This window comes from Pantherophis guttatus, chromosome 1 (assembly GCF_059756535.1).
Source record: "Pantherophis guttatus breed Tessera chromosome 1, ASM5975653v1, whole genome shotgun sequence".
NCBI classification, from domain to species: domain Eukaryota; kingdom Metazoa; phylum Chordata; class Lepidosauria; order Squamata; family Colubridae; genus Pantherophis; species Pantherophis guttatus.
In genome coordinates, this window is record NC_142063.1 from 346,685,075 (window position 1) to 346,711,742 (window position 26,668).

Genomic DNA, 26,668 nt, shown 5'->3' on the forward strand with positions numbered 1-26,668 from the left:
CCTCGGACCCCTCCCCGATTTACCAACCACTGGCCGAGCCCCCCCAACCTCTTCAAACCCCACTACCACCGCCTCCAGGAGCCCCCAAATCCTGTTTAGGAACGCCCCATGACGAGACCACCCCAATTTGAAATTTGGAGGAACAAAGAAAACCGCCAAGTTGGAAATCCAGGTGAGCAGGAGAAAAGAAAGAAGCCCCTTCCTCATTTTTTTTCTCCCCCCCCCCCGTCCCTTTGATATTGCAAAGACAAAGCCTCCTTCCGCCACCCCATGCCCGCTCGGGGAGTTTTGGGGAAGGGGTCAAAAACAACCAGCAGCCTTGGCAAGCCAAGCCCCCTTGAGAAGGGATGTCCTCCTGCTAAGGAGACCCCCTCCCTCCCTCCCTGTCCAGCCCAACAGCAGCTCTTAGGGGAGAAGGAGAGGTATGGGGGGGGAGATAGGGGAAGGGGTCACCGTCAGAAGCCCCCCTACCCACCGTAGGTGCAGTTACAGCAAAAGCGGACGATGAGAAGAATCTCCATGGCACCATGGCGATATCGGGGGTCCGTTGGCTTCAGAGGTGGGAGAGCGAGAGCGAGAGAAAGAGGAAGGGAAGGGAGAGGAGGAGTGAGGGGCTGCCTGACGCCGCCAGCATGCCAAACAGGGAAGCCCCCTCCTCTTTTTCTCTCTCTCTCTCTCTCTCTCTCTTTCTCTTTTCATGGACACTAGTAAAGGGATGCTTGTGCAACCAGCAATCTCGTTCATTTCGGGCACCCCAAAAGACCAGGCAGACAAAGGATGGAGAGACGACCCCCCCGACACCCCAAAATACAACCCTTTCCCCACCTCCCACCCCCCCACCCCCCAAAGAGGACATCAGAAGCTGTTTACCTTCCATGGTGACAAAACTGTGAGTTCCTTTGACTTTCAGCTCCTGTAAAAAGGAAAAAGTCAGCTGAGGCCAGCATGGCAATGGGGGGACCCCCAAAAGGAAGCCCCCCCCATGACAGAAGACAAAGGGGGGTTGCCCCAAACGGGGGGGGACATTGAGGGAGCCAGCCCCAACTGGGGGATCGAGGCGGTTTTTCCTGGCTTGGTCCTTTTCTCATAATTTTCCAAAGAGAAAGAGAGAGAGAGCAAGTCTAAGGCAGAGGGGGAGCTGAGGGTGGTCTCTCAAAGGAGGAAGGGTCTCTCGGAGGGGGTGCAAAAGGGACTTGCACAGGAAACACCAACAGCTGCAGCGGAGACCAAAGCCAGATTCTGGACACACATGTAAACATGCACACAAACGCACCAGGGTAAGGGAAGGGAGGATATTGAGACAAAGGATCCGGAAGGAAGAATAGGAATAAAAGAGGAAGGAAGGAAGGAAGGAAGAAAGGAAGGAAGGAAGGAAGGAAGGAAGGAAAGAAGGAAGGAAGGAAGGAAGGAGACTGTGTGGGCTCCTTAGTGTTCTCTGAGCTTATTTTCTTGCAGACGTCTCATGACCCAACTACTTAACGTTACTAAGGAAGGAAGGAAGGAAGGAAGGAAGGAAGGAGGGAGGGAGGGAGGGAGGGAGGAAGGAAGGAAGGAAGGAAGGAAGGAAGGAAGGAAGGAAGGAAGGAAGGAAGGAAGGAAGGAAGGAAGGAAGGAGACTGTGTGGGCTCCTTAGTGTTCTCTGAGCTTATTTTCTTGCAGACGTCTCATGACCCAACTAGTTAACGTTACCAGGGAAGGAAGGAAGGAAGGAAGGAAGGAAGGAGGGAGGGAGGGAGGGAGGGAGGGAGGAAGGAAAGAAGGAAGGAAGGAAGGAAGGAAGGAAGGAAGGAAGGAAGGAAGGAAGGAAGGAAGGAAGGAAGGAGGAAGGAGGGCTCCTCAGTGTTCTCTGAGCTTATTTTCTTGCAGACGTCTCATGACCCAACTAGTTAACGTTACCAGGGAAGCAAGGAAGGAAGGAAGGAAGGAAGGAAGGAAGGAAGGAAGGAAGGAAGGAAGGAAGGAGGAAGGAGGGCTCCTCAGTGTTCTCTGAGCTTATTTTCTTGCAGACGTCTCATGACCCAACTAGTTAACGTTACCAGGGAAGGAAGGAAGGAAGGAAGGAAGGAAGGAAGGAAGGAAGGAGGAAGGAGGGCTCCTCAGTGTTCTCTGAGCTTATTTTCTTGCAGACGTCTCATGACCCATCTAGGTAACATCATCAAAGCTAAAAGGAAAAGGAGGTAGCAGGATGGAGGAGGGGGGAAGTTGGGGTCTTTGGTTCTCTCTGAGTTTGCTTGTTTTCTTGCAGATGTCTCATGACCCATCTAGGTAACGTCATCAGTGCTAGTAAGCACTCACTAGCACTGATGATGTTACTTAGTTGGGTCATGAGACGTCTGTAAGAAAACCAGCAAGCTCAGAGAGCAACAAAGACCCCTCAAAAGTGGATTTGAGATTATGGTCTTTGCCGGAGGTTTTTCAGAAGAGACTGGTCAGCCATTGGTCTGGAATAGTACAGGTAGTCCTCGATTTATGGCCACAATTGAGCCCAAAGGTGCTGTTGCTACGCGAGGTAGTTGTTAAATGAGTTTTGCCCCATTTTATGACCCCACGGTTGCTAAGTGAATCCCTGCAGTTATAAAGTGAGTCACACAGTTATTAAGTGAATCTGGCTTCCCCATTGACTTCGCTGGTCAGAAGGTCGCAAAATGGGACTGCGTGACCCTGGCCGACTGCGACCGTCATAAATATGAGTCAGTTACCAAGCGGCTGAATTTTGATCATGTGACCACGACGATGGTCATAAGTGTGAGGACTGGCCATAAGTCACTTTTTTCAGCGCCGTTGTAGCTTCAAACAGTCACTAAATGAACAGCCGTAAATTGAGGACTATCTATATTCTGTCATTCTATGTTCTCCTCCTATTTAGGCAACACACCACAACTTTGCCTCCATCTGCCTAGAAAATTCATAAATAAATACAAAAATCTTATTTTGCTGATGTATTTCCTAGTACAGCTAGTCCTCGGTTTACAGCCATTCATTTAGTGACCGTTTGAAACTGAAACGGCACTGAAAAAAGTGACTTAGAACCAGTCCTCACACATACGACCGTTGCAGCATTCCCCCAGGTTGCAGGATCCCGGAGTGGAGGTAGCTCGATTCGCTTAACGACCGCATAATTCGCTTCAGAATTGCAGCGACTTGCTTAACAACCGTGGTTAAAAATATGGGCGCTTGGCAAGCGGCATGAATTTACGACGGTGGCAGGATCCCCGGAACACGTGACCAATATTTGCGGCCTTCCCAGACAGCTTCTGACAAGTAAAGTCGATGAGGGAAAGCAGATTCGCTTAGCGACCAGGACAAAGAAGGTCATAAAATCGGGGACGACTCACTTAACATCCAGATCGCTTAGTGATGGAAATTCCAGTCCCAACTGTGGTCATAATTTGAGGACTACCTGTATCTTTGGCTCGTATTAACCTAGAAAGCGCCGCTTATATCCACAACAACAACAAAATTTCCCTCAGACACAATTTCATTACTTTGTGCTACGTTTGTGCTTTTAATCGGGTGAAATTCGGGAAAACGGAGCCGTCACTCATATAATTTGGGCTTGTCCTATCCTTGTTCAGGTTGAAATACACCGAAATTGTCATCGTCAATTCCTTAGATTTTTCAAATAAAAAAGGACCGTGCTTTTTACACAATCGATATCAAACAAAATATTCTGTGACGTTGAAGAATCATATTGGATAATATCCGTTCTGTGAATCTTTTTTTAATAAGGGACGAGGACTCTGAAGCAAATCTGTTCTACAGGTAGTCCTCGGCTTACAACAGTTCATTTAGTGACCGTTCAAAGTGACAACATCACTGAAAAAAGTGACTTAGGACCCTTTTTCACACTTACGACGGTGGGAGCATCCCCGTTGGTCAAGTGATCAAATTTCAGATGTTTGGCAACTGATTCATATTTATGACGGTCGCAGTGTCCCAAGGTCACGTGATTCTCTTTTGTGACCTTCTGACAAGCAAAGTCAAGGGGGAAAAAGCAGTTTCACTTAACGACCGTCTCACAAATTTACCAACTGCAGTGATTCACTTAACAACAGTGGCAAGAAAGGTCATAAAATGGAGCAAAACTTCACTTAAGAAATGTTTCACTTAGCAACACACATTCTGGGCACTATTGGGGTAGTAAGTTGAGGACTACATGTACTAGGAATGCCTAACCTTGGCAACTTCAAGACCTGTGGACTTCAACTCCCAGAATTCCTCAGCCAACCATGTACGGACTTCAACTCCCAGAATTCCCCAGCCAACCATACATGGCCAGGGAATTCTGGGAGTTGAAGTCAATACGACTTAACATCAACGATGCTCCCATTACCAATTTTTAATGCCTTTATTTTCTGTTTTTTAATTTTAAAAGTTTGTACCACATTGTTATTACTGATATCTTTAATAAACAACATTTTTTTTAAAAAAAAAGAAAGATTAATCTCTTGTTACCGACTCAGTCTCACAAGCTGGCTGCAGGTAGTCCTCGACTTATGACCGCAATGGAGCCCAACATTTCCGTTGCTAAGCAAGACCGTTGTTAAGTGAGCCTTTCCCCATTTCACGACCTTTCCTGCCACCGTTAAGCGAATCACTGCAACTGTTAAGTTATTAACAGTTATTAAGTTAGCTGAGCACATTGTAAGCCGCCCTGAGTCTTCGGAGAAGGGCGGCATATAAATCAAATTAAAAAAAAAAAAAATTAAGATGGCCGTTAAGCGAATCCCTTGACTTTGCTTGTCAGAAGGTCGCAAAAGGGGATCCCATGACCCCGGGACACTGCGACTGTCATAACTATGAGTCAGTTGTCAAGCCTTCTTTTGCTCATGTGATCATGAGGATGCTGCAACGGTCGTTAAGTGTGAAAAGCGGTCATAAGTCACTCTTTTCAGTGCCGTTGTAACTTCAAATGGTCACTGTTGTAAGTTGAGGACTACCTGTATTATGAAATTTCACAGGATTTAACAATCTTCTCTGAAACTCACCTCTGATATTTTCTGGAACTGGCTGTTACCCTGGCTGCATTTTTCGGCGGTCTCCAGTGCAATTTTATAGTTGTCCACAAAAGCCTTATAGACCCCCAGTTGTGTAGCCTGTGGCAGAGAGAAATATTAATTAATATTAATATTAATATTAATTTTGTAGGAAAACTGTTGGAATACATGTTAGCATGCATTTTGTATTGCAAGAACTATATGATTATTCAGCCAGTAGATGGCAGTGTTTCGTGTGCATCTATGGTTATAATCTATGGTTTCTCTATGTTCTAAGTAGAGTTTCCTGTTACAGTAAAAACAGTTAAGCAGTAAAGCACATGGTGACTGTACTCTTTGTTCTGTGGTGCTATATATAAACAGAATTTCTAATAAAAACCATTTTGAAATCAACAGGAATGAAGGCATTCACGTGCCAGTTTGCAAAACCAAAGCCATCACAAATTCACTCATAAGTAGTCCTCGATTTACAACAGTTCATTTTAGTGACCGTTGAAAGAACGGCACTGAAAAATGTGACTTATAACCGCATTTTCACAGTTAATACCTTTGCAGCATCTCCACGATCATGCATTTGTCAAATTATGACCACATGATTCTGGAGATGCTGCGATGGTTATAAATTTGAGGACCGGTCATAAGTCAGTTTTTTCAGTGCTGTTGTAACTTCAAACGGTCACTAAACAAGTAGTTGTAAATCGAGGTCTATCCGTAAAGCAAATCCACAAGAAAATTCCATGGGGAAGCCAGATTCTCTTAAAGAACCATTATGAACTTAACAACTGCGGTGCTTCACTTAACAACGAGAGCGAGAAAGGTTGCAAAATGGGGCAAAACTCAGCAGCTTGTCTGCTTAAGCAATGGAAATTTTGGTTTTCAATTTGGGCGTAAGTCGAGGCCTATCTGAAGACAAAAACTGATTTTATTCCTCTTGTATAATTTTAACTGCTATTTAATTCTTACTTGTTCACATTTTTATTGTGGTTAGATGTGTCCCAGCAGGGAAGCATTATAAATAATTTTTTTGTTTATTTCTCCATCTGTCTCCCTTGTAAGGGTGTTTTCGAGCCAAATATTCCACTTTTTCTGTCTCCTTCTTAAGGGTGGAACTCAGCTCTTGCTTCTAAAAAATCTCCATTTTGTCAAAAACATCTCCAACATTTCAGGAAGCCATGATAGGCAAGACAAAGTTCAGGTAGTCCTCAATTTACAAGGGTTCATTTAGTGATGGTCATAAGTGTGAAACTTGGTCATAATCCCAATTTTTTTTCAGGGCCGTTGTAACTTTGAACAGTCATTAAATGAACCTGTTATAAATCGAGGACTACCTGTCAATGCCAGGTTTCAGCAAAAACAATTTCATAAATTGCATCACGTGACTGCCATTATGGCGGTTGTTCAGCAAACATGGTCATTAAGCGAAACCAATGTTCTGCTATGGGGCATTTTGGGTGAATATAGGAATAAATGCTGCAAAAAACGTCATAAATTGTGGTTATGTGGCTACTGGACACTACAAACAGCCACAAATGCACACCGGTTGTTAAGCGCACAAAATGAGATCACATGACTTAAAATCCAACTCGTAAATACAGGTAGTCCTTGACTTACGACGATTCGTTTAGTGACTGTCCAAAGTTATGATGGCATTTAAAAAAGTGACTTAGGACCGTTTTTCACACTTATGACCCTTGCAGCATCCCCATGGTCACCTGATCAAAACTGAGATGCTTGGCAGCGGACTCATATTTACAACGGTTGCAGGATCGAACAGTCACTAAATGAACTGTTTGTTGTTTGTCTGTACAGGTAGTCTCTACTTACAACAGTTTGTTTAGTGACCATTCAAAGTTACAACGGCACTGGACATTGTGACTTTTACGGCCGTTTTTCACAGTTACGACCTTTCCAGCAAAGTTCAGCCGCTTGGGAAGTGTCTCATATTTATGACGGTCTCAGTGTCCCTGAGATCACGCGATCCCCTTTTGCGACCTTCGACAAGCAAAGTCAACGGGGAAGCCAGATTCGACCCTGTGACTAACTTATCTTAACGCTTAACGACCATGACAAGAAAGGTCGTAAAATAGAGTAAAACTCACTTAACAAATGTCTCACTTAACAACAAAAAAATTTTGTGCTCAATTGTGGTCGTAAGTCGAGGACTATTTGTATATCCTTTCAAAACCAGAATAAGGAGATTTGCATTCACATTTTCCTAACACAAACATGAGAATTTACGGTTTATGAAAAACTCTGCAGATTCTCCCCCAGACAGTTAATTCTGTACGGTATCAAGCGGCTGACTTTTACAGCATAAATTTATTTCATACTAGAGATCCTTTTTATTTCTGCCAGCAAAGCATTTTTAAAAATATTAGCTTTTTCCTCCAGAAGTTCCCCTCAGAAATTCCCTTTTTAAAACAAAAGGCTAATGTATTTTAATGGTTGCTTTGAGACAATTGAGTTCTGTGTATTTTTTAAAAATTTCACTGAAAAGCTAAGTTTCTGAGGCAAAACGCTTTGGAAATCTTACTTTTAAAAAACCAGGCGGAAATATTTAAGATTGTAGAGTAGACTAAAATCCCTACTGAAACAAAGGAACAGAAAATCCAGATTAAACATTCAGATCAAGGAAGATCTTACTTAGATCATGTTTTTCAACCTTGGTCATTTTAAGATGGATGGACTTCAACTCCCAGAATTCCCCAGCCAAGTTGGCTGGGGAATTCTGGGAGTTGAAGTCCACCCATCTTAAAGCATGCTGGCTGGGGAATTCTGGGAGTGGAAGTCCACCCATTTTAAAATGGGCAAGGTTGAGAAACACTGGCCTAAAGTAAATTGATGGTTGATGCATCATTTAGAATAGAATAGAATAACAGAGTTGGAAGGGACCTTGGAGGTCTTCTAGTCCAACCCCCTGCCCAGGCAGGAAACCCTAAACCACTTCAGACCAATGGTTATCCAACATCTTCTTAAAAACTTCCAGTGTTGGAGCATTCACAACTTCTAGTGGCAAGCTGTTCCACTGGCTAATTGTTCTCACTGTCAGGGAATTTCTCCTTAGTTCCAAGTTGCTTCTCTCCTTGATGAGTTTCCACCCGTTGCTTCTTCTCCTGCCCTCAGATAGTCCACCATGGGACAATTTTCAAAGCATATTCAAAGATTATAGAGACAAACCAGGATAGTCGGTGTTTTTTAATCTAAGTTTAAAAATTCTCTCTGATTCTCTTGGGAAACAAAATATGGGAATCCTATCAATTATGTTTTTTTATTTCGGTGGGATAACGGTGGTGTCTCCAGCGACACCCCCAAAAATGCCAAGAATACTTAATCTGCGATTCCCTATATATATAGCAAGTCCTCGACATACAACCATTCATTTAATGACCGATGTCACAACACCCAAAAAGTGACTTAGGACCGGTCCTTGCACTTACGACCGTTGCAGAATTCCCCACGGCCACGTGTTGAAAATGCAGGCGCTTGACAACTGACTCACACTTACGGCGGCTGCAATGTTGGCGAGCCAAGTCAACGGGGGAAGCCAGATTCGCTTAACAACCGTGTGACTAATTTATCAACTTCAGTGACTCACTTAACAACTGCCGCAGGACACGTCGTAAAATGGGACCGAATTTGCTTCACAACTGATCAGAAAGTATGGGATCCGTTGCGGTCGTAAGTCAAGGACTACCCCCGTATTGCATTAAGCTGCAAATGATGGCCAAGGTGCCATTTGAACTGAGATCAAACTCAACCCTGGGAGGTGGGGGCGCAGAACTTGCTGGGTTTTGGACCCCCCCCCCCTGCACCCCGGAGTCAGTGATGGAATTCAAATAATTTAACAACTGGTTCTCTGCTCTAATGACCGGCTGGGTGGGCGTGGCCATGGTGGGCATGGCCGGGGGTGTGACAGGCAGCACTCGGCCTCCTGCACCCTCCTGGGAACAAAAACGGGCCGTGGGGGGGCGCTGCCCCCCCCACACCCCATTTTGGACCTAGTAGGCCTCCCTGCAACCTCCTGGAAGCAAAAATGGGCTGCGGGGGGCCACACCGCACACCCCCCACGCCCTGTTTTGGGCCTAGTAGGCCTCCGTGCACTTACCTGAGAGCCAAAATGCGGTGAGTGTGGTGGGGCAGGGCGGGGCAGGGCCAGCCAGCAATTTAACAAACAGTTCTCCTGAACCGACCCGAACCGGCTGAATCCAGTGGTGAGATTCAACCAGTTCGCACCATTTCGGGAAAACCGGTTGTTAATTTTCTTTGGCAAACTGGTTGTTGGAAGAAATCATTAGGGCAGAGAACCGATTGTTAAATTACTTGAATCCCACCACTGGCTAAATCCCACCACTGCCCGGAGTGCCAAGGGCAGTGATGGGATTCAGCCGGTTCGCACCACTTCGGGAGAACCGGTTGTTAACTTTCTGAGCAGTTTGGTGAACTGGTTGTTGGAAGAAATCATTAGGGCAGAGAACCGGTTGTTAAATTACTTGAATCCCACCACTGGCCAGGGGGATCCCTAAGATTGCCAAAACGGATGCAGTGGATTTAAGAACCGGCGGCCACTGGACTTACCAGCTTCTGGAAAAGATGTCCCAGGACGACCTCGCTGTCCCAATTCTGCAGATGTGGCCAGAGGTTGTCGTACATTTCCTTGTGGATCTCGTAGAGATCTTGGATCTTGTAGAAGATGGTTTCGATCTGCTGGATGCTGAGGACGGGCTGGGAGGTGGTGGCCGTGGCTCTCAGTGGCTTCATCGGCTTGCGGGGGAGGGGGAGGAAGAGCCATCAAACGGGGGAAGAACCCCTCGGACACCCTCTCCCCCCACCCCACCCCACCCCCAGGCACACCAAGAGTCTGTCTTGTTTGATGGACCCATTTCTTGAGATTTCGACCCTATAGCTTTTCTCACGTTTCTCCAAACGTGGCCCCTTTAAGAGTGGTGGACTTCAACTCCCAGAATTCCTCAGCCAGCTGTGCTGAGTTAAGGGAGTTAAAAGTCTTAAAGGGGCCACGTTTTCAGACCCCTGTTTTGATCCCCACACAACCACCCTGTGAGGCAGGCTGGGTGGGGAGAGAGAGAGAAAGCGAACGAGAGAGAGAGAGAGAGAGAGAACCTGGCCTGCAATCAGGGCGTTTCGAGGCCAAGGGGGAGATTTGAACCCAGAACTTTCCAGATATAATATATACACCCTTCACCGCTATGTCACTCATTGCCACACACCATCTTTGGCAATGGAGGTGGGGGGAGACAACAATTCCCATCACACACACACACACCGCCATTACAGAGATGCTGGTTGCAGATGGAAGCTGTAGTCCTGTGCTTCTCAAGCTCTGCAGTTTTAAAATGGATTCCCAGAATTCCCCAGCAAAAAGCGGGCAGGTATGAGGAATACTGTTGCGAATATATCCAAACACACTTTCCTCCTCCTATTTTCCCCACAACAACCCTGTGAGGTCGGCTGCGCTGAGTTGGCTTTCATGCCTAAAGCCAGTCTAGAACTCACCGTCTCCTGGTGATTGCCTCAAAGCCTCCTAATTAACTTTTATCCCTAAGACAGGGCTAGAACTCACTGTCGCCTGGTGATTGGCCCAAAGTCACCCAGCCGGCTGTCATTGCTAAGGCAGGACTAGAACTCACTGTCACCTGGTGACTGGCCCAAAATCACCCAGCCAGCTTTCATGCCTAAATTGGGACTAGAACTCACTGTCGCCTGGTGATTGGCCCAAAATCACCCAACCAGCTTTCATGCCTAAAACCAGATTAGAACTCACCGTCTCCTGGTGATTGGCCCAAAATCACCCAGCCAGCTTTCATGCCTAAATTGGGACTAGAACTCACTGTCGCCTGGTGATTGGCCCAAAGTCACCCAGCCAGCTTTCATGCCTAAACTGGGACTAGAACTCACTGTCGCCTGATGATTGGCGCAAAGACACCCAGCCGGCTGTCATTGCTAAGGCAGGACTAGAACTCACTGTCGCCTGGTGATTGGCCCAAAATCACCCAGCCAGCTTTCATGCCTAAACTTGGACTAGAACTCACTGTCACCTGGTGATTGCCTCAAAGCCTCCTAATTAACTTTTATCCCTAAGACAGGGCTAGAACTCACCATCTCCTGGTTTCTAGCCTGATGCCTTAACCACGAAACCACACTGGCTCTCAAACTGGTGGATGCCCACTAATTCAAACATGCAACCCTCAGGAATGTCTTACCACCCCTGGAATTGGAAAAACCCGCTGCAAACACAAATAAATTTTGGAAACTACCTAGTCATTTCTTCTGAGAAACGTGTGTCAGAAGAGCCCGGAAAATTCTAGAAAATTCCCCCTCTACCTGGAACTAAGAGCGATCGTAGTTTCTCCCCCCCCCCCAAGAAACCCATCCAAATGCAGCAGAAGGACGCTGTGGTTAGCATTTTGGAAAAATGGGACCTACGGAACTCCCTGCTACAAGATCTTTCTTTGGTCTCTCTCTCTCTCTCTCACTCTTGGAGACAAAAGTCGCCTCACTGATCCGGCAGCTGCGTCCTAGAGACTCAAAGGGGCCCCTCTTCAGCAAGGGCCCAATTTTAGGGAACAAACTCTGAGCACTTCGCATGACTTCCATGAAACCCTTCAAAGTCCAACAGGCCAGTCAGGAGTGGCGAAACTGGCGGCGGTTCCCACGACTGCCAAAATGACCGACATTTCATGCCTTTTACAGCTGCGGCCTCCTCGTCCTTCTGCTTCCTCCTGGCTTCTCTTCCTTCCCTCCCGCCAAAAGTAAAACGACATTCTGCACTTCTCCAACTTCCATAGTAGTTGAGTAACAAAAGTAAAAAATGAATAAAGTTAAATTAAATTAAAACTAAAATTAAATAAAATTAAAACTAAACTAATAAAATAAAACAAATAATAAAATAAGATAAGTAAATAAAATAATAAAATAAAATAATAAAGTAAATAAAATAAAATACCGGTAATAGCTAAAGTAAAATAAAATAAAATAGTGAAGTAAAATAATGAAATAAAATGAAGTGAAAGTAAATAAAATAATAAAATAAAATAATAAAGTAAATAAAATAAAATACCAGTAATAATTAAAATAAAATAAAATAAGTGAAGTAAAATAATAAAATGAAGTGAAGTGAAAGTAAATAAAATAATAAAATAAAATAAAATAATAAAGTAAATAAAATAAAATACCAGTAATAACTAAAGTAAAATAAAATAAAATAAAATAAGTGAAGTAAAATAATAAAATAAAGTGAAGTGAAAGTAAATAATAAAATAAAATAATAAAGTAAATAAAATAAAATACCGGTAATAACTAAAGTAAAATAAAATAAAATAAAAAAATAGTGAAGTAAAACAATAAAACAGAAATGAAAGTAAATAAAATAATAAAATAAAATAATAAAGTAAATAAAATAAAATACCAGTAATAACTAAAGTAAAATAAAATAAAATAAAAAAATAGTGAAGTAAAACAATAAAATAATAAATAAAATGAAATAGAAGAAAATAATAAAACAAGAAATAAAGTAAACTAAACTAGAATAAAGTAAAATAATAAACTAAACTAATAAAATAAGATAAAGTAAACTAAAATGAAATAATAAAATAAAACAATAAAGTAAGCTAAAATAGAATCAATAAAGTAAACAAAACAAAACATAATTACAATAATAAAGTAAAATAAAGTAATAAGATAAAATAAAATAAAATAATGAAAATAAAATAATAAAACAAAACAACCCAAACCAAAAATAACAGAAAACCCAAAAACAATGCAAAAAGAAAACAAAACAACACAACATAAAACAGAACAGAACAAGGCCCGGTCAGTTTCTCTGCCCCTCTAATCCTCACTCACTCACCAACAACAGCGCCTCCAGCTGGTTGATGTACATTTCTTCGCTGGCCAGGAAGTCCTTTAGCACCAACTTCCGCATCTCCACGCCTTTCCCGGCATCCGGTTCGTCCTGCAGACGGGAGAGTTAGGGCAAAGTTAAAAGGGTCCCGGGCCCCTCGGGGAGATCCTCGACTTGCGACCACAATTAAGCCCCTAATTCCCCCTTGCTAAGCGAGACGGTTGTAAAGTGAGTTTTGCCCCATTTTACGATTTGTTTGTTCTTTGTTCAATGAAACGCTGCAGATAGTAAATAACGTCCTTAAGTGAATCTGGCTCCCTCCCCCCAATTGACTTTGCTTGTCAGAAGGTCGTAAAAACGGGGACCGTCCCAGTGTGGTTCAATGGCGGTTGTAAGTTGAGGAACTGCCTGTATTTACGTTCCACGTCTTTTTGCTCTTGCAAACAATTCGTCTCTTGTTTAAACTTCTCGCCTCCTTTTTCGTCAACGTTTCAGCATTTCAATTTCAATCAGAATACAGCTGGAAAGGGATCCTGGAGATCTTCTAGTCCAGCCCCCTTCTCAAGCAGGAGATCCTAGAGCAGGGATGTCAAACTGGATTTCATTGAGGGCCGCATCAGGGATTTGATGGGCCTCGGAGGGACGGGGTGGGGTGTGTGGGGGGTTGGCCGGGAGTGTGACCGGGGGCATAGCCATGGTGGGCGTGACAAGGGATTTGTGTTGGGGGCACCTGTAGTGGCCAAGTGCTAAGGCTGGACTTCTCTGAGACCCTTCCTCACTCTCATTATAATCTCCTTCCTTCCTTCCTTCCTTCCTTCCTTCCTTTCCTTTCCTTCCTTTCATTTCCTTCCTTTCATCCTTTCCTTCCTTCCTTCCTTTCCTTCCTTTCCTTTCCTTCCTTTCCTACCTTCCTTCCCTTTCCTTCCTTCCTTCTTTTCGCCCTTTCCTTCCTTCCTTTCCTTCCTTTCCTACCTTCCTTCCTTTCCTTCCTTTCGTCCTTTCCTTCCTTCCTTCCCTTCCTTCCTTCTCTTCCTTCTTTCCTTCCTTCCTTCCTTCCAATTCCTTCCTTTCCTTTCCTTCCTTCCTTCCCTTCCTTCCTTTTGTCCTTTCCTTCCTTCCTTTCCTTCCTTCCTTCCGTCCTTTCCTTCCTTCCTTCCCTTCCTTCCTTCCCTTCCTTCTTTCCTTCCTTCCTTCCCTTTCCTTCCTTTCCTTTCCTTCCTTTCCTTCCTTCCCTTCCTTCCTTTTGTCCTTTCCTTCCTTTCCTTCCTTCCTTCCTTTCATCCTTTCCTTCCTTTCATTTCCTTCCTTTCATCCTTTCCTTCCTTCCTTCCTTCCTTCCTTCCTTTCCTTTCCTTCCTTTCATCCTTTCCTTCCTTTCCTACCTTCCTTCCTTTCCTTCCTTTCATCCTTTCCTTCCTTCCTTTCCTTCCTTTCCTACCTTCCTTCCTTTCCTTCCTTTCCTTCCTTCCTTCCCTTCCTTCCTTCTTCATGCTCCTTTCTTCTTCCTTCCCCTCTTTTCCCTTCCTTGCTCTCTTCCCTTCTTTTTCTTTCTCTTTCCTCTTTCCCTTTCTCCTTTCCTCTCCCTTCTTGGATGCTCAAATTGAAAAGGAGAAACTTTTCTCCTTTTCTTTTGCTTTTAGTTTGTTTTGCTAGCCCCCTGCCACCGAAAATGGAGCCTGGGGGGCTGCCCCCTACGCCCCCCAAGCTCCGTTTTCACTGGCAGAGGCCCCGCAGGTCTGCCCCACTGGCCAGATCTAAGCACCCTATGAGCCAGATTCAGCCCGCAGTCTTTAAGTTTGACACCCCTGTCCTAGAGGGTGGTCTGTTTGAGCAGGGGGTTGGACTAGAAGACCTCCCAGGTCCCTTCCAACTTTGTAATTCTGTAATTCTGTTTAGAACGATGGACAGGAAAATGTGGGGAGCAGTCCGGAAATGCCCCATTGCATCTCAGTAAACTAACTTCACTTTTTCTAAGCATGTCTCAAGGCGGTGAATGACCTCACAACTGCCCCTGCGAGGTAGGCCAGGCTAAAAGGTAAGTGGCCTTAGATCAGCGAGACAGGTCATCCTCGATTAACAATGGTTCGTTTAGTTCAAAGTTACAGCGGCACTGAAAATGGACTTACGACCGTTTTTCACACTTACGACCGTTGCAGCATCCCCACACGGTCGTGTGATCAAAATCTGGACGCTTGGCCATTTATGACTCGTATTTATGACCGTCCCGCGATCCCCTTTTGCGACCTTCTCACAAGCCAAGCCAATGGGGGAAAGCCGGATTTCACTTCACAACCTGGTGACTCGCTTATCAACCGGAGCGATTCACTTAACGGATCCTTGTGGCAAGAAAAGCGGCCAAACTCACTTAACGAGCGTCTCACTTAGCAACAGGAATTTCGGGATCCGTTGCGGTCGTAAGTTTGAGGACTACCTGTAGACCCGAATTCTTTGGGTCAGATCGGGTTTCCTTTGTAACGTCCGCGTAGGTGGGTGAGGCCCGGAAGTAGCACAGGGACATTGTAACCTGGGAGAATCTTGGGTTCGAATTTCACCTCCGTCGCAAACTCCAGCAGGTGGCTTTTAAATGGGACAGATGTCGGGAGCCAAATGCAATTGTGTCTTTGTGGCACCAGATGACAAAAAGGTTGAATCACAGCTTTGTGTGTGTGTCGCACACTTTGAAAAGAAAAGGTATAATTTATCGGCCTGGGTTTTGTACATAATTTGTAGGTGGTTGCAAAGCTCAAATTTATTTCCTTGCCAAATTCACGTCCTGCCTCGATTCACGGGAGAGAGAGAGAGACGGAGTACCGGCACTCCTCGACTTAGGACCGTTTGGTGAAACGGCGATTCGGAGTTACAACAGCGCTCAAAAATCTGACTAGGATCCGCACTTACAGCTTAGTCCTCGTCTTCCCCGCTTTTTTGTGACTTTTTTGCGCGTGCGGTCGTTAAATGGATCACCACCGTCGTTAAGCGAACAGTGCTGTTGTTAAGCCAACCTATGGATCACTAAGGGTCAATGTTTGCCGAAAATGGATTTTTGGCAGGAATTAATTGCCGTCAAGTGACTGTGGGAAGCTACAAACGGACCGGCAAATGTCTCCTGGGGTTGGACTATATGATCTCCAGGGTTCCTTTTCCAGCTCTATTCTGATTGATTGATTTTTTTAATTGATTGATTGATTGATTGATTGAAATGGTCTAAGTTTAGACCAAGTGGCTGTCCAATCTCTTCTTAAAAACCTTCAGTTGTTTGAGCATCCCCACAACTTCTAGTGGCCAGCTGTTCCACTGGTTAATTGTTCTCACTGTTAGCAAATTTCTCTTTAATTCTAGGTTGGATCTTTCCTTGATTACTTTCCACCCGTTGCTTCTTGTCCTACTTTTAGCTGGTTTGGAGAATAGGTTCACCCCCCCACCCCCCAATTCCTCTTTGGGGCAGCCCCTCAAATATTTGAACACTGCTCTCATATCCCCCCAAAGTCCTTCTTTTCTTTCTTTCTTTCTTTCTTTCTTTCTTTCTTTCTTTCTTTCTTTCTTTCTTTCTTTCTTTATTTATTTATTTATTTATTTATTTATTTATTTATTTATTTATTTATTTATTATATTTCTATACCGCCTTTCTCCCGTAGGACTCAAGGCGGTGTACAGTCAAGAAAAATATAGACACACAAACATCATAAAATTGCTAATTAAAATTATTACTAAGACATTAAACTAAGACATACCTAAACTAATGCATAAACTAATTCCGCAACTGTTCTCGGGGTGTTTAACTTAACTTAAGTTAAGTTAACTTAAGGCTGCAAGTCCCTTGAAGCAGAACCCCCCCCCCACCCCACAATTTTCTTCGATCTGCTGCACCCCATCCAGAAGAACCGAGTTCGAGAAGGTGAAACTTTGCTACGGTTTGGCTCGCTGTTTTTTTTCGCCTTCCCACGCAGGCCTCGGGCACCTCGAACCCGAATTTCCCCTGCCAACTGTACACTCCCAGGAACAAGTCAGCACAGATACAGCCCCCCACACCCCCCCGCACCCCCCCCAGGCTGGGCTCTGCTATGGGTGCAAATGGGGGGGACATTTTACCCCCCACTTCCATTTTCAGGATCTAAACGAGAAGTCTTCAAACTTGGCAGCTTTAAGACTTGTGGACTTCAACTCCCAGAATTCTCCAGCCAGCTTTGCTGGCTGGAGAATTCTGGGAGTTGAAGTCCACAAGTCTTAAAGCTGCCAAGTTTGATCTAAGCCAACAGTTTCCTGATGGGTAGTCCTCGAATTACGATCATTCTTTTAGCAACTGTTCAAACTTACGACGGACCCGAAGAAAGACGCAGGGAATCCTCCTACTCCCTGCAACCAAGGCCCCAAATTTCTGTGGCTAAGCATGTGAGCTTTGCGTCCTTTTATACAACCTATCTCGCCACCGTTGTTAAGTGAAATTGCTGCGGTGGTCGAGTCAGTCGCACGGTTTGTTCAGCGAATCTGGGCTTCGTCCATTGCTGGTCAGAAGGTCGCAAAAAGGGGAATCACGTGACCTCCCCTCCCCCCCGGAACACTGCAGCCGTCCTAAGTACGAATCACGTGACCCCGGAACACTGCAGCCGTCATAAGTATGAGTCAATTCAGATGAAAACATCTGAATTTTGATCACATGACTATGAGGATGCTATAACAGTGGTAAGTGTGAAACAAGGTCTTAAGTTACTTTTTTAATGCCGTTGTAACTTCGGACAGTCACTAAATGAAACGTTATAAGTTGAGGACTACCTGTATTTACAACTTGGATTTTAAATTAACTCCACTGGCCATGTAATCTCATTTTGTGTGCATTTGTGGCCATTTGTAGTGTCAAATCGCCACGTAACCACAATTTATGACGTTTTTTGCAGCATTTACTTCCTATATTCACCCAAAATGCCCCATAGCAAAACATTGGTTCGCTTAATGACCATGTTTGCTTAACAACCACCATAATGGCAGTCACAGGATGCAATTTATGATTTATTTATTTATTTTGCTGAAACCTGGCATTGACAGGTAGCCCTCGACTTACAACAGTTCATTTAGTGACCTTTCAAAGTTACAACGGCCCTGAAAAAAAGTTGGGAGTTACGACCACGTTTCACACTTATGACCTTTGCACCATTGCCAAGGTCACGTGATTTACATTCGGATGATTTGACAACTGACTCACATTTACGATGGTTGCAGGTGTCCCGGGGGGGGTCGCGTGATCTCCTTTTGTGACGATCAAAGTCAATGGGGAAGCCAGATTCACTTAACGACCATGTTACTAATTTAAGACCTGCAGGGATTCACTTAACACACACAAGGCGAGAAAAGTCGTAAAACGGAGCAAGCTCACTTAACAAATTTATCACTTAACAACATAAATTTTGGGCTCAATTGTGGTCGTACGTTGAGAACTATCTATCTGTACTTCCAGTTTCCGGCCCAAACTGCCTCCCTGTGGACAACGGATTCGTTTAACGACCATGGTTTTCGCTTAACAACCGCTGTAAAAAGGTTATAAAATCAAAGCTACCTTGAGATAAGACGGACGGCCGATAAATTTCAATAAGCAAAACAAATCAGGCACGGCGGACTGACTGCTGACCCGCTTAATGACCGGCACGACGCACAACCGTTGTAAATCGAGGACTACCCCCTACTTGCTTCTTACACCACTGAGGGGGTCATTCCAAAAGGCTGCCATGATTGAATAGGAAAGAGGAGGGGGTTATCCGAGGTTGGACTAGATGCCTTTGGAGGGCCCTTGCCACGCCACGCTCTTAGGAAGGAAAGAAAGCAGTCCGCCTATGCTCAGAGGCATCCTGTTCTGATCCTAATGCGAAACTCCCTTTTTCTCTTTTTGTTTGGGGGAGTGTGGAGAGATTTGGAGAGACGAAAGGAAGTTACACAAGAAAAAAAAAAAGGGATATTATTATTATTATTATTATTTTACTTTTGTCTCATTTCAAACCGAAAGGATATCGGCGGTTCGATTCCCGTAATGCAAACTTTTTAAATTCCTAAAACAGGGAAGTGGAAATGAAGATGTCCAGTGAAAACGGCACGGATCTCCTTTTTCTCACACGCACACACACGCCTCAACACACAAAACACAAACCCTGCCCCCCCACCACAATTCTCCCCCCAAACTCACCCCCCCCCCGAGGCTCGCTTGGTAAGAACCTGCTACGCCCCAGACCCGATATAAACCCAGATTAATTAAACCCCGTTGGAGCAACGCAATTTAAACACAGCTGAACCAGACCAACAAAAAAACGACAACGACAACGACAACGGGGACCTCCAAAAAACTTTCTCTGGAAGTTGGAGAGAGATGAGGAGAAGGCAACATTTCCACCTGTCCAGATCCGCCTGCGGTTTCCCAAGGTGACCTCTGCCCATGCACAGAGTGGCTTCCAGAAGGAGCCTTGCAGAAGCAAATAAAGGGGAGGGGGAGGGAGGGAAGGAGCTTAGGACCTCCTGCTTGCCCTCAAAGCAGACCCTAAACACCCCCCCCCGTGCACCCTCCCTAGGGAATCTGCCAGCAGAGCCTCCCCCCTTCAAATGCCAGCCTCGCCCACTCCCACCTGGGCAGCCGGTGCCACCCTGTGCCCCCTTGGCAGACCCCCCCCCTTCTCTCCTTCTTCCCCTGGTTTGGGGAGGGGGAGGATGGAGATCAGGCTGAAAGAGATGAAGTCATCCCCCTCCCCAAGGCTGACTCTCAAACACCCCCTCCCCCTTTCTTCCCCAATGCCCACCTGCGCTCTGCCAACGCCGGTGCCCCCTTCTTCTTCTTCCTCCTCCTCCTCTTCTTGCAAGACTCGGTCTAAGAAGCCCAAGGCGGCCTCCTCCTCCTCCTCCATGCCCGCCAGGGGTTGGGCTGCGATGGGGGGTCCTCTAATTCGGGGAGGGGGCGCAGGGGGGTCCTTCCCGGCCGGCAGGGCGCTGCCCACAGGCCGGGAAGGGGGCCATGGCTGGGCAGTGGCCAGCGAGGAGGGCAGGCCGTCTGGCCGGGCTGGCTGGGGGTGGGTGGGGGTCGTGGTCCCTTGGTGGAGGAGGCGGGCCTGGGAGACCCCTTCCCCCGCCTTGCCTGCCTTCCTGCTTGCCACCTCCGACTTGGCAGCCGCTGCCCCACCGCTCTCAGCCAGGCGAACAGGAAGTGGCACAGCCTCGCCTGCTGCCTCCCAGGGGGACGAGCCCGCGCAGGGGAGGGAGGGAGGGAGGGGAAGGGGCAGCCCCTGGGGGAGGGCCTGGGAAGGGGGAGGCTGCCCCCAGGCAGAGGGGCCACCCCCCAGAGGAAGCCTGGGCTGGGGAGGGGGCCTGGGAGGAGAAGGAGGAGGAGGAAGAAGAAGAGGAGAAGGAGGAAGAGGAAGGGAAGGAGGAGGACGAAGGAAGAAGACGAAGTGGGGAAGGAAGAGGAGGACGAAGGCAGAAAATGAAGAGGAGACGGAAGAGGAGAAAAAGGAAGAGGAGGAGAAGGAGGAAGAAGAGGAAAAAGAGGAGAAGGGGGAAGAGGAAGGGAAGGAGGAGGACGAGAGGAGGAAGAGGAGGAAGGAAGAAGAGGAAGAAGAGAGGAGGAGGAAGAGGAGGACGAAGGAAGAAAATGAAGAGGAGATGGAAGAGGAAGAAGAGAAGAGGAGGAAGGGAAGGAGGAGCAGGAAGAAAGAAGAGGAAGAGGAAAGGGAGGAGGAAGAAGAGGAGAAGGAGGAAGAGGAAGGGAAGGAGGACGAAGGAAGAAGAGAAAGTGGGGAAGGAAGAGGAGGACGAAGGCAGAAAATGAAGAGGAGACGGAAGAGGAGAAAAAGGAAGAGGAGGAGAAGGAGGAAGAAGAGGAAAAAGAGAAGGAGGAAGAGGAAGAGGAAGGGAAGAATGAGGATGAAGGAAGAAGACAAAGTGGGGAAGGAAGAGCAGGAAGAAAGGAGGAGGAGGAGGAAGGAAGAAGAGGAAGAAGAGAGGAGGAGGAAGAGGAGGACGAAGGAAAAAAATGAAGAGGAGATGGAAGAGGAAGAAGAGAATAGGAGGAAGGGAAGGAGGAGCAGGAAGAAAGAAGAGGAAGAGGAAAGGGAGGAGGAAGAAGAGGAGAAGGAGGAAGAGGAAGGGAAGGAGGAGGACGAAGGAAGAAGAGGAAGAGGAGAAGGAAGAGGAGAAAAAGGAAGAGGAGAGGGAGGAGAAAGAAAGACGAAGTGGAAAAAGAAGAAGAGGAAGAGGAGAAAAAGGAAGAGGAGGACGAAAGTGGAAGAGGAGAGGGAGGAGGAGGAAGAAGAGGAAGAAGAGAGGAGGAAGAGGAGGAGGAAGAAAAGGAAGAGAGGAAGAGAAAAAGGAGAGATACGGGGGAGCAGGAGGAGGAAGAGGACAGAAGAGGAAGAGGGGGAGAAGGAGGAAGACGTGGAAGAGAAGGAAAAGAAGGAAGACGAGGAGGAAGAGGGGAGAAAGGAGAAAGACGAGAACGAGGAAAAAGAGTGGAGGAGGAGGAGAGAGAGAAAAAGGAAGAGAAAGAGGAGGAGGAGGTGAGGACGGTGGAGGAAGAGGAGGAGAGGAGAAAGAAAAGGAAGGAGGAGGGGGAAGAGAAGGAGAAAGAGAGGATGGGAAGAAGAGAAACAGGAGAGGGAGGAGAAGGAGTGGAGAAGGAAGAAGAGGAAAGAAATGGAGGAGGAAGCAAAGCCCCCCACCCGATTTCTGCAGCCGCGGGAGGGGTGCAACTTTGGGGGAGGGAGGGAGGACACCCCTGTTGGAGTGACCCCCCCATTTGGAACACCAGGCAGGAGGGGGCAAGGGAGCGAGCTCTGGGCGGGATCAAGAAAAGTGGGGGGGGGCAAAGCCAGCCCGGTGCCCACCGCTCGCTGCCAGCCTGGCAAGGCTGTTCTGTTCTACGACCGTTTGTAAAGCGGGCACTGGTTAGTGCCTCGGAGCAGGAACTCCTAAAACAGGGGAGGGGAGAGGGATGGGGCTTGAAGAAGAAGAGCCAAGAGGGGGGGACTGGCGGGAAACCCCCCCTCTGCCACCCTTCCAAGGACCTCCGCCCTTCTCCTATCCACGGGAATCCCGCGTGTGGGGGGGGCGCCCGCGTGGAAGCCCAACTTCCCAGCTTGGCTCAGGAAGGGGGAATCCCCGTGATGTCACGGGCACAGCTGGGCAGTGGTTGGCTACGGGAAGCCCAGAGGGAAACCCCCCCCCTCCTCTTCCACCCACCCACCCACAAAACAGGCCACAGAGCCTGGGACTTTTTAGCTTGGCGAGAAATCCCATTTAAAAAAAGAAGAAAAATCCATAATTTTAAAAACGCATAAAATATGGATCTATTCTAACCTCTCACCCAGTTAGGAATTGGGGAAGTCAAAGGGCGGTCAGGATGGAGAAAAGGAAGGAAGGGGTTTCCTGCCTAAGCAGGGGGTTAGACTAGAAGACCTCCAAGGTCCCTTCCAACTCTTGTTATTCTATTCTATTCTTCACCCAGCACATGATTGACCTGGGGAACTCACTGCCACCAGTATGTTCAAGTCAAGGGGGCTACTTCTTTATTGAAATAGAGAAACAGAATTTCATCTTCCTTCCTTCTTTCCTTCTCCTAATCGTTCTTTCTTTCTCTCCTAAGCTTCCTTCCTTCCTTTCTTCCTCCCTCCCTCCTTCCCTCCTCTCTTCTTTTTTCCTTTCTCATCTTCCTTCCTTCCTTTTCCTAATCATTCTTTCTCTCCTGAACTTCCTTCCTTCCACCCTACTTCCCTCCCCTCCCTTGCCTTTTTCCTTCCTTCCTTCTTTCTACCCTCCCTTCCCTTTTTCTTGTCATCTTCCTTCCTCCCTCCCTCCCTCCCTCCCTTGCTTTCTTCTTTCCTATCTTCCCTTCCTTCCTCCCTCCCTCCCCTCTTCTTCCTTTCTCATCTTCCTCCCTTCCTGTTACTAATTGTTCTTTCTCTCCTAAACTTCCTTCCTTCCTTCCACCCTACTTCCCTCCCCTCCCCTCTCTTTTTCCTTTTTCTTTCCTTCCTCCCTCCCTTCCCTCTTTTTCATCTTCCTCCCTCCCTCCCTTGCTTTCTTCTTTCCTATCTTTCCTTCCTCCCTCCCTCCCCTCTTCTTTTTCCTTTCTCATCTTCCTCCCTTCCTGTTCCTAATTGTTCTTTCTCTCCTAACCTTCCTTCCTTCCTTCCACCCTACTTCCTTCCCCTCCCCTCCCCTCCTCTTCCCTAAGTGGGAAGCTGAAAGAGCAAGGGATTGCTAGAGTGGCTGGGAAACTGTCACAGAATATTGACAATACAGATCACACGATCCCAACGGCAACCAGCAGCTACAACATTCCCACATTTTCATTCCCTCGGGACTCCTGCGCCCCAGATTGTGGACCTATGCCCTAAATCAGCCCATTTGAGGCGGGGCCTGGGTTCAAAAACGGTAACCCTAGAATGCACCGTTTTTGCATTAATTTAATGCAATTAAAAGTCACAAGAGTTTTAGTAGTACATAAAGGGTTTCTTTAGTGTTAAAAGTGACTAAAAGTCACACTGCTCTCAAGACCCACAAAAATATTTTCCCAGCTTTTTGGACAAACAAGCAAGCTTTGAATAACACAGATTTCTCCTCGCCTTACAACAGTTCATTTAGTGACCATTCAAAGTTACGACGGCCCTGATTTATGGCCATTTTTCGCACTTACGACCTTTGCAGCATTCCCACGTTCACGAGATCAAAATTCCTTGGCAGCCGACTCATATTTACGACGGTGGCAGTATTCCCGGAGGTCACATGATCCCCTTTGGCAACCAGCCAAGTCAACACAGAAGCTGGATTCGCTTAACAACTGTGCTACTCACTTAACAACTGCAGTGATTCACTCAACAACGCAGGCAAGAAAGGCCGTTAAATGGGGCAAAACTCACTTAACGACCATCTCACTTAGGAAACGGAAATTTGGGACGCACTTCTGTAAGTCGAGGACTACCTGTATCTAACAGTTCTGCGGCACCAGTGACGAATTCAAGTCCCAGGCAGAAGAAGCTGCTGGATGCAAAAACCCACTTCTATTTTTGCACGCGTGTGGTTTGCACGCACCTAAGTGTGCATCTCCTTTACACCTTCCCTAAGGACGGTAGTAACCTCTGTGGGGAATACACCAGCCCCAAACAAGCGAGGGGACAGGGGGCCACAAATAAGCCGTACACAACTCAGAACCCCAAAAAGGTACCAGCCCATGACTGTTGATTTATACACAGCAATACAACCATTAATTGAAACCCACAAAATTTGCACCCGACGCCGTCTTGCATAAAAGAGAGACTCAAGGGGAGAAAACACATTTTATCTTCACTCCCCGTACAGAACGGTCCTCGACTTACGACCACAATGGAGTGCAAAATTTCTGTGGCTCAGCGAGACAGTCGTTAACTGAGTTACGCCCCATTTTACGACGACCACAATGGAGTGCAAAATTCCTGTGGCTCAGCGAGACAGTCGTTAACTGAGTTACGCCCCATTTTACGACGACCACAATGGAGTGCCAAATTTCTGTGGCTCAGCGAGACAGTCGTTAACTGAGTTACACCCCATTTTAGGACCACGGTTGTTAAGCGAATCGCTGCACTTTGGTTAAATTAGCCACACGGTTGTTAAGTGAGTCCTGCTTCCCCCTTTGACTTTGCTTGTCAAGTCAGTCACAAAAAGGGAACACTGCGACCGTCATAAATACGAGTCAGCGTCTGAATTTGGATCACACGGGCCATGCGATGGTCGTAAGTATGAAAAATGATCATGTAAGTCAAGGACGACCCTATTTTTTCAACCTTCAGCCCAGCCACGCAATGAAAAAACGCAACGCTATTTTTCGCTTGCCATTTTAGCAGGATAAATAGAGATGGAATTCACACTCGGCCAACAAAGGCTCCAGACCTCAAGAAAGAAAAACTCAAACCCCCATGCAGCCATACGATTGCCTAACTGGCTCAGTTGTTCCCACCATGGCTGACCTAACAGGGTCGTTGTGTAATAAATGTTCTTGCAATCATACCTCCACTGTTTATTTTTTCTGCTGACCTCAGAGGAAGGGTTTTTTTTTTTTGGTTCACACATTGCGTTCAAAAACACAGCAAGTTGTTTGTATTTGGGACTCAGCGGGTTTTCTGAATGCACCATGAGGGCTAGCAACTTAGGACTATAACTGGGGCAGGAATTTCTGTCCTAAGCCATTGCAGTTGTAAGTTGAGTCCATACCTCTGATTTTACAACCATTTTTACCACGGTGGTGAGTCGAGTCACCGAATCCGATCAAAGTACGGTGATGATTTTACCTTGTTTTATTTTTAAATTTTGGTGAGATTGTCACATGGGGGATATTCTTATACTTATTTATTAAATTTATATACTACCTAATGTTGCTGTTTGGGGCGATTCTAGGCGGCTGATATATCTTTTATACATATTGTCAACTTGCAAAGCTTTCAAGTTGCCACGAGCAAGAGGGAGGGAGAACTGATGGAGCTGATTGATTTCCCTAACTGAAGCTGTATTCCATACATTCTTCCTGACCGCAATCAGTCGGAGGGTGTTGGGTTTCACAGCCAGCCAAAGTGGTGAATTGGAGAATGTGATTTATGACATGGCCAGAGAGGAGGAGAGAGACAGGGTCATAGGGGAACGTAAATCTACGTGGAATTAGTTCTAACTGCATCCGAGTATTGCCGAAATGGTGCTCCTAATAAATGACTCTATTTCTTTTGAAGTTCGGCTCATGGCTCATGAATTAATTAGGGCATCTTTCGGAAACTTCACACATATGTAAAATATTGCTTACTATTAATAAATAATATTAATGCATATTAATATTTATAATTATATATAAACACATAGGATTATTTATGATAAAATATTTCCGTATACATATATTTTGCATAGGCTTATGTCATAATGGACCAGGGGAAGATTGTTCCCCCACCCTGCTCCTTTTCCTTGTCATCTCCATTAATTTTAATGTTAATTTTAATTTTCATATTTATGATTAATATTTTAAAGTTTTGCCGTGTTGTTTTTATTCTGGGGTGAGCCGTCTACAGATGCCTCTAGCTGAGATGGGAGGCATATAAATTCGATAAATGAATAAAATAATAACTTTACCAATAAGCTGCCCAGGTAGTTTGGGCCAATAAAGTGAATTATGACCGTTTTTTGCACTTACGACCTTGGCGACGTTCCCCAGGATCACGTGATCAAAATTGGCAACTGACTCGTATTTATGACAGTTGCAGTCTTTTGCAACCTTCTGCAGGGCAAAGTCAATGAGGAAGCAGGATTCACTTAACAACCGTGTGACTAAGTTAACAACTGCCATGATTCACTTAACAACGGTTGTTAGAAAGGTTGTAACACGGGGCAAAAGTCACTTAACTACTAGAAAACATCAAATCTCTATTAACATCTGAGGTGTCGATGTTTTCTACAATTTTAAAACCAATAAAGTATATATTTTTTTAAAAAGTCACTTAACTACTTGTCTCACTTAGCGACGTAAATTTTGGCCTCCATCGCAGTTGTAAGTAGAGGACTACCTACACAGGTCTAACTGCTATTGCTATTTTCTACTTTTGACAACAAAATCTGCAGAAAAATGCCGGCCGGGGAAATTGGGAAGAAATTCTCGACGACCCGGAGAACGAGGCAGAAAAGCTTATGGTTATGGGGGATTTCAACCTGCCGTCCGTGGGTGAGACGTCAGAGATGGCTCGGGAGTTCATGGCTTCCATGACAGCTATGGACCTGACCCAGTTAATTCATGGCCCTACCCACACAGGGGGAAACACGCTGGATTTGGTTTTTGTCT

At 46.0% G+C, this 26,668-nt stretch overlaps 1 protein-coding gene across 4 annotated transcripts in view; it reads right to left on the reverse strand.

The window, feature by feature from the left end:
• ABR (ABR activator of RhoGEF and GTPase) overlaps nt 1-26,668 on the reverse strand; it is a 163,027-nt gene that overhangs the window by 87,612 nt on the left and 48,747 nt on the right. For 2 of the 4 annotated variants that reach the window (XM_087890308.1, XM_087890310.1), the window contains exons 3-6: nt 12,862-12,966; nt 9,573-9,758; nt 4,989-5,096; nt 871-913 (exon numbers count right to left, since the gene is read on the reverse strand). In XM_087890308.1, coding sequence (XP_087746434.1) covers nt 871-913; nt 4,989-5,096; nt 9,573-9,758; nt 12,862-12,966 — 442 coding nt within the window. Of the gene's footprint in view, nt 1-475; nt 664-870; nt 914-4,988; nt 5,097-9,572; nt 9,759-12,861; nt 12,967-19,628; nt 20,060-26,668 lie in introns of those variants that run through there. The other 2 variants (XM_087890303.1, XM_087890313.1) reach the window with 2 other exon arrangements.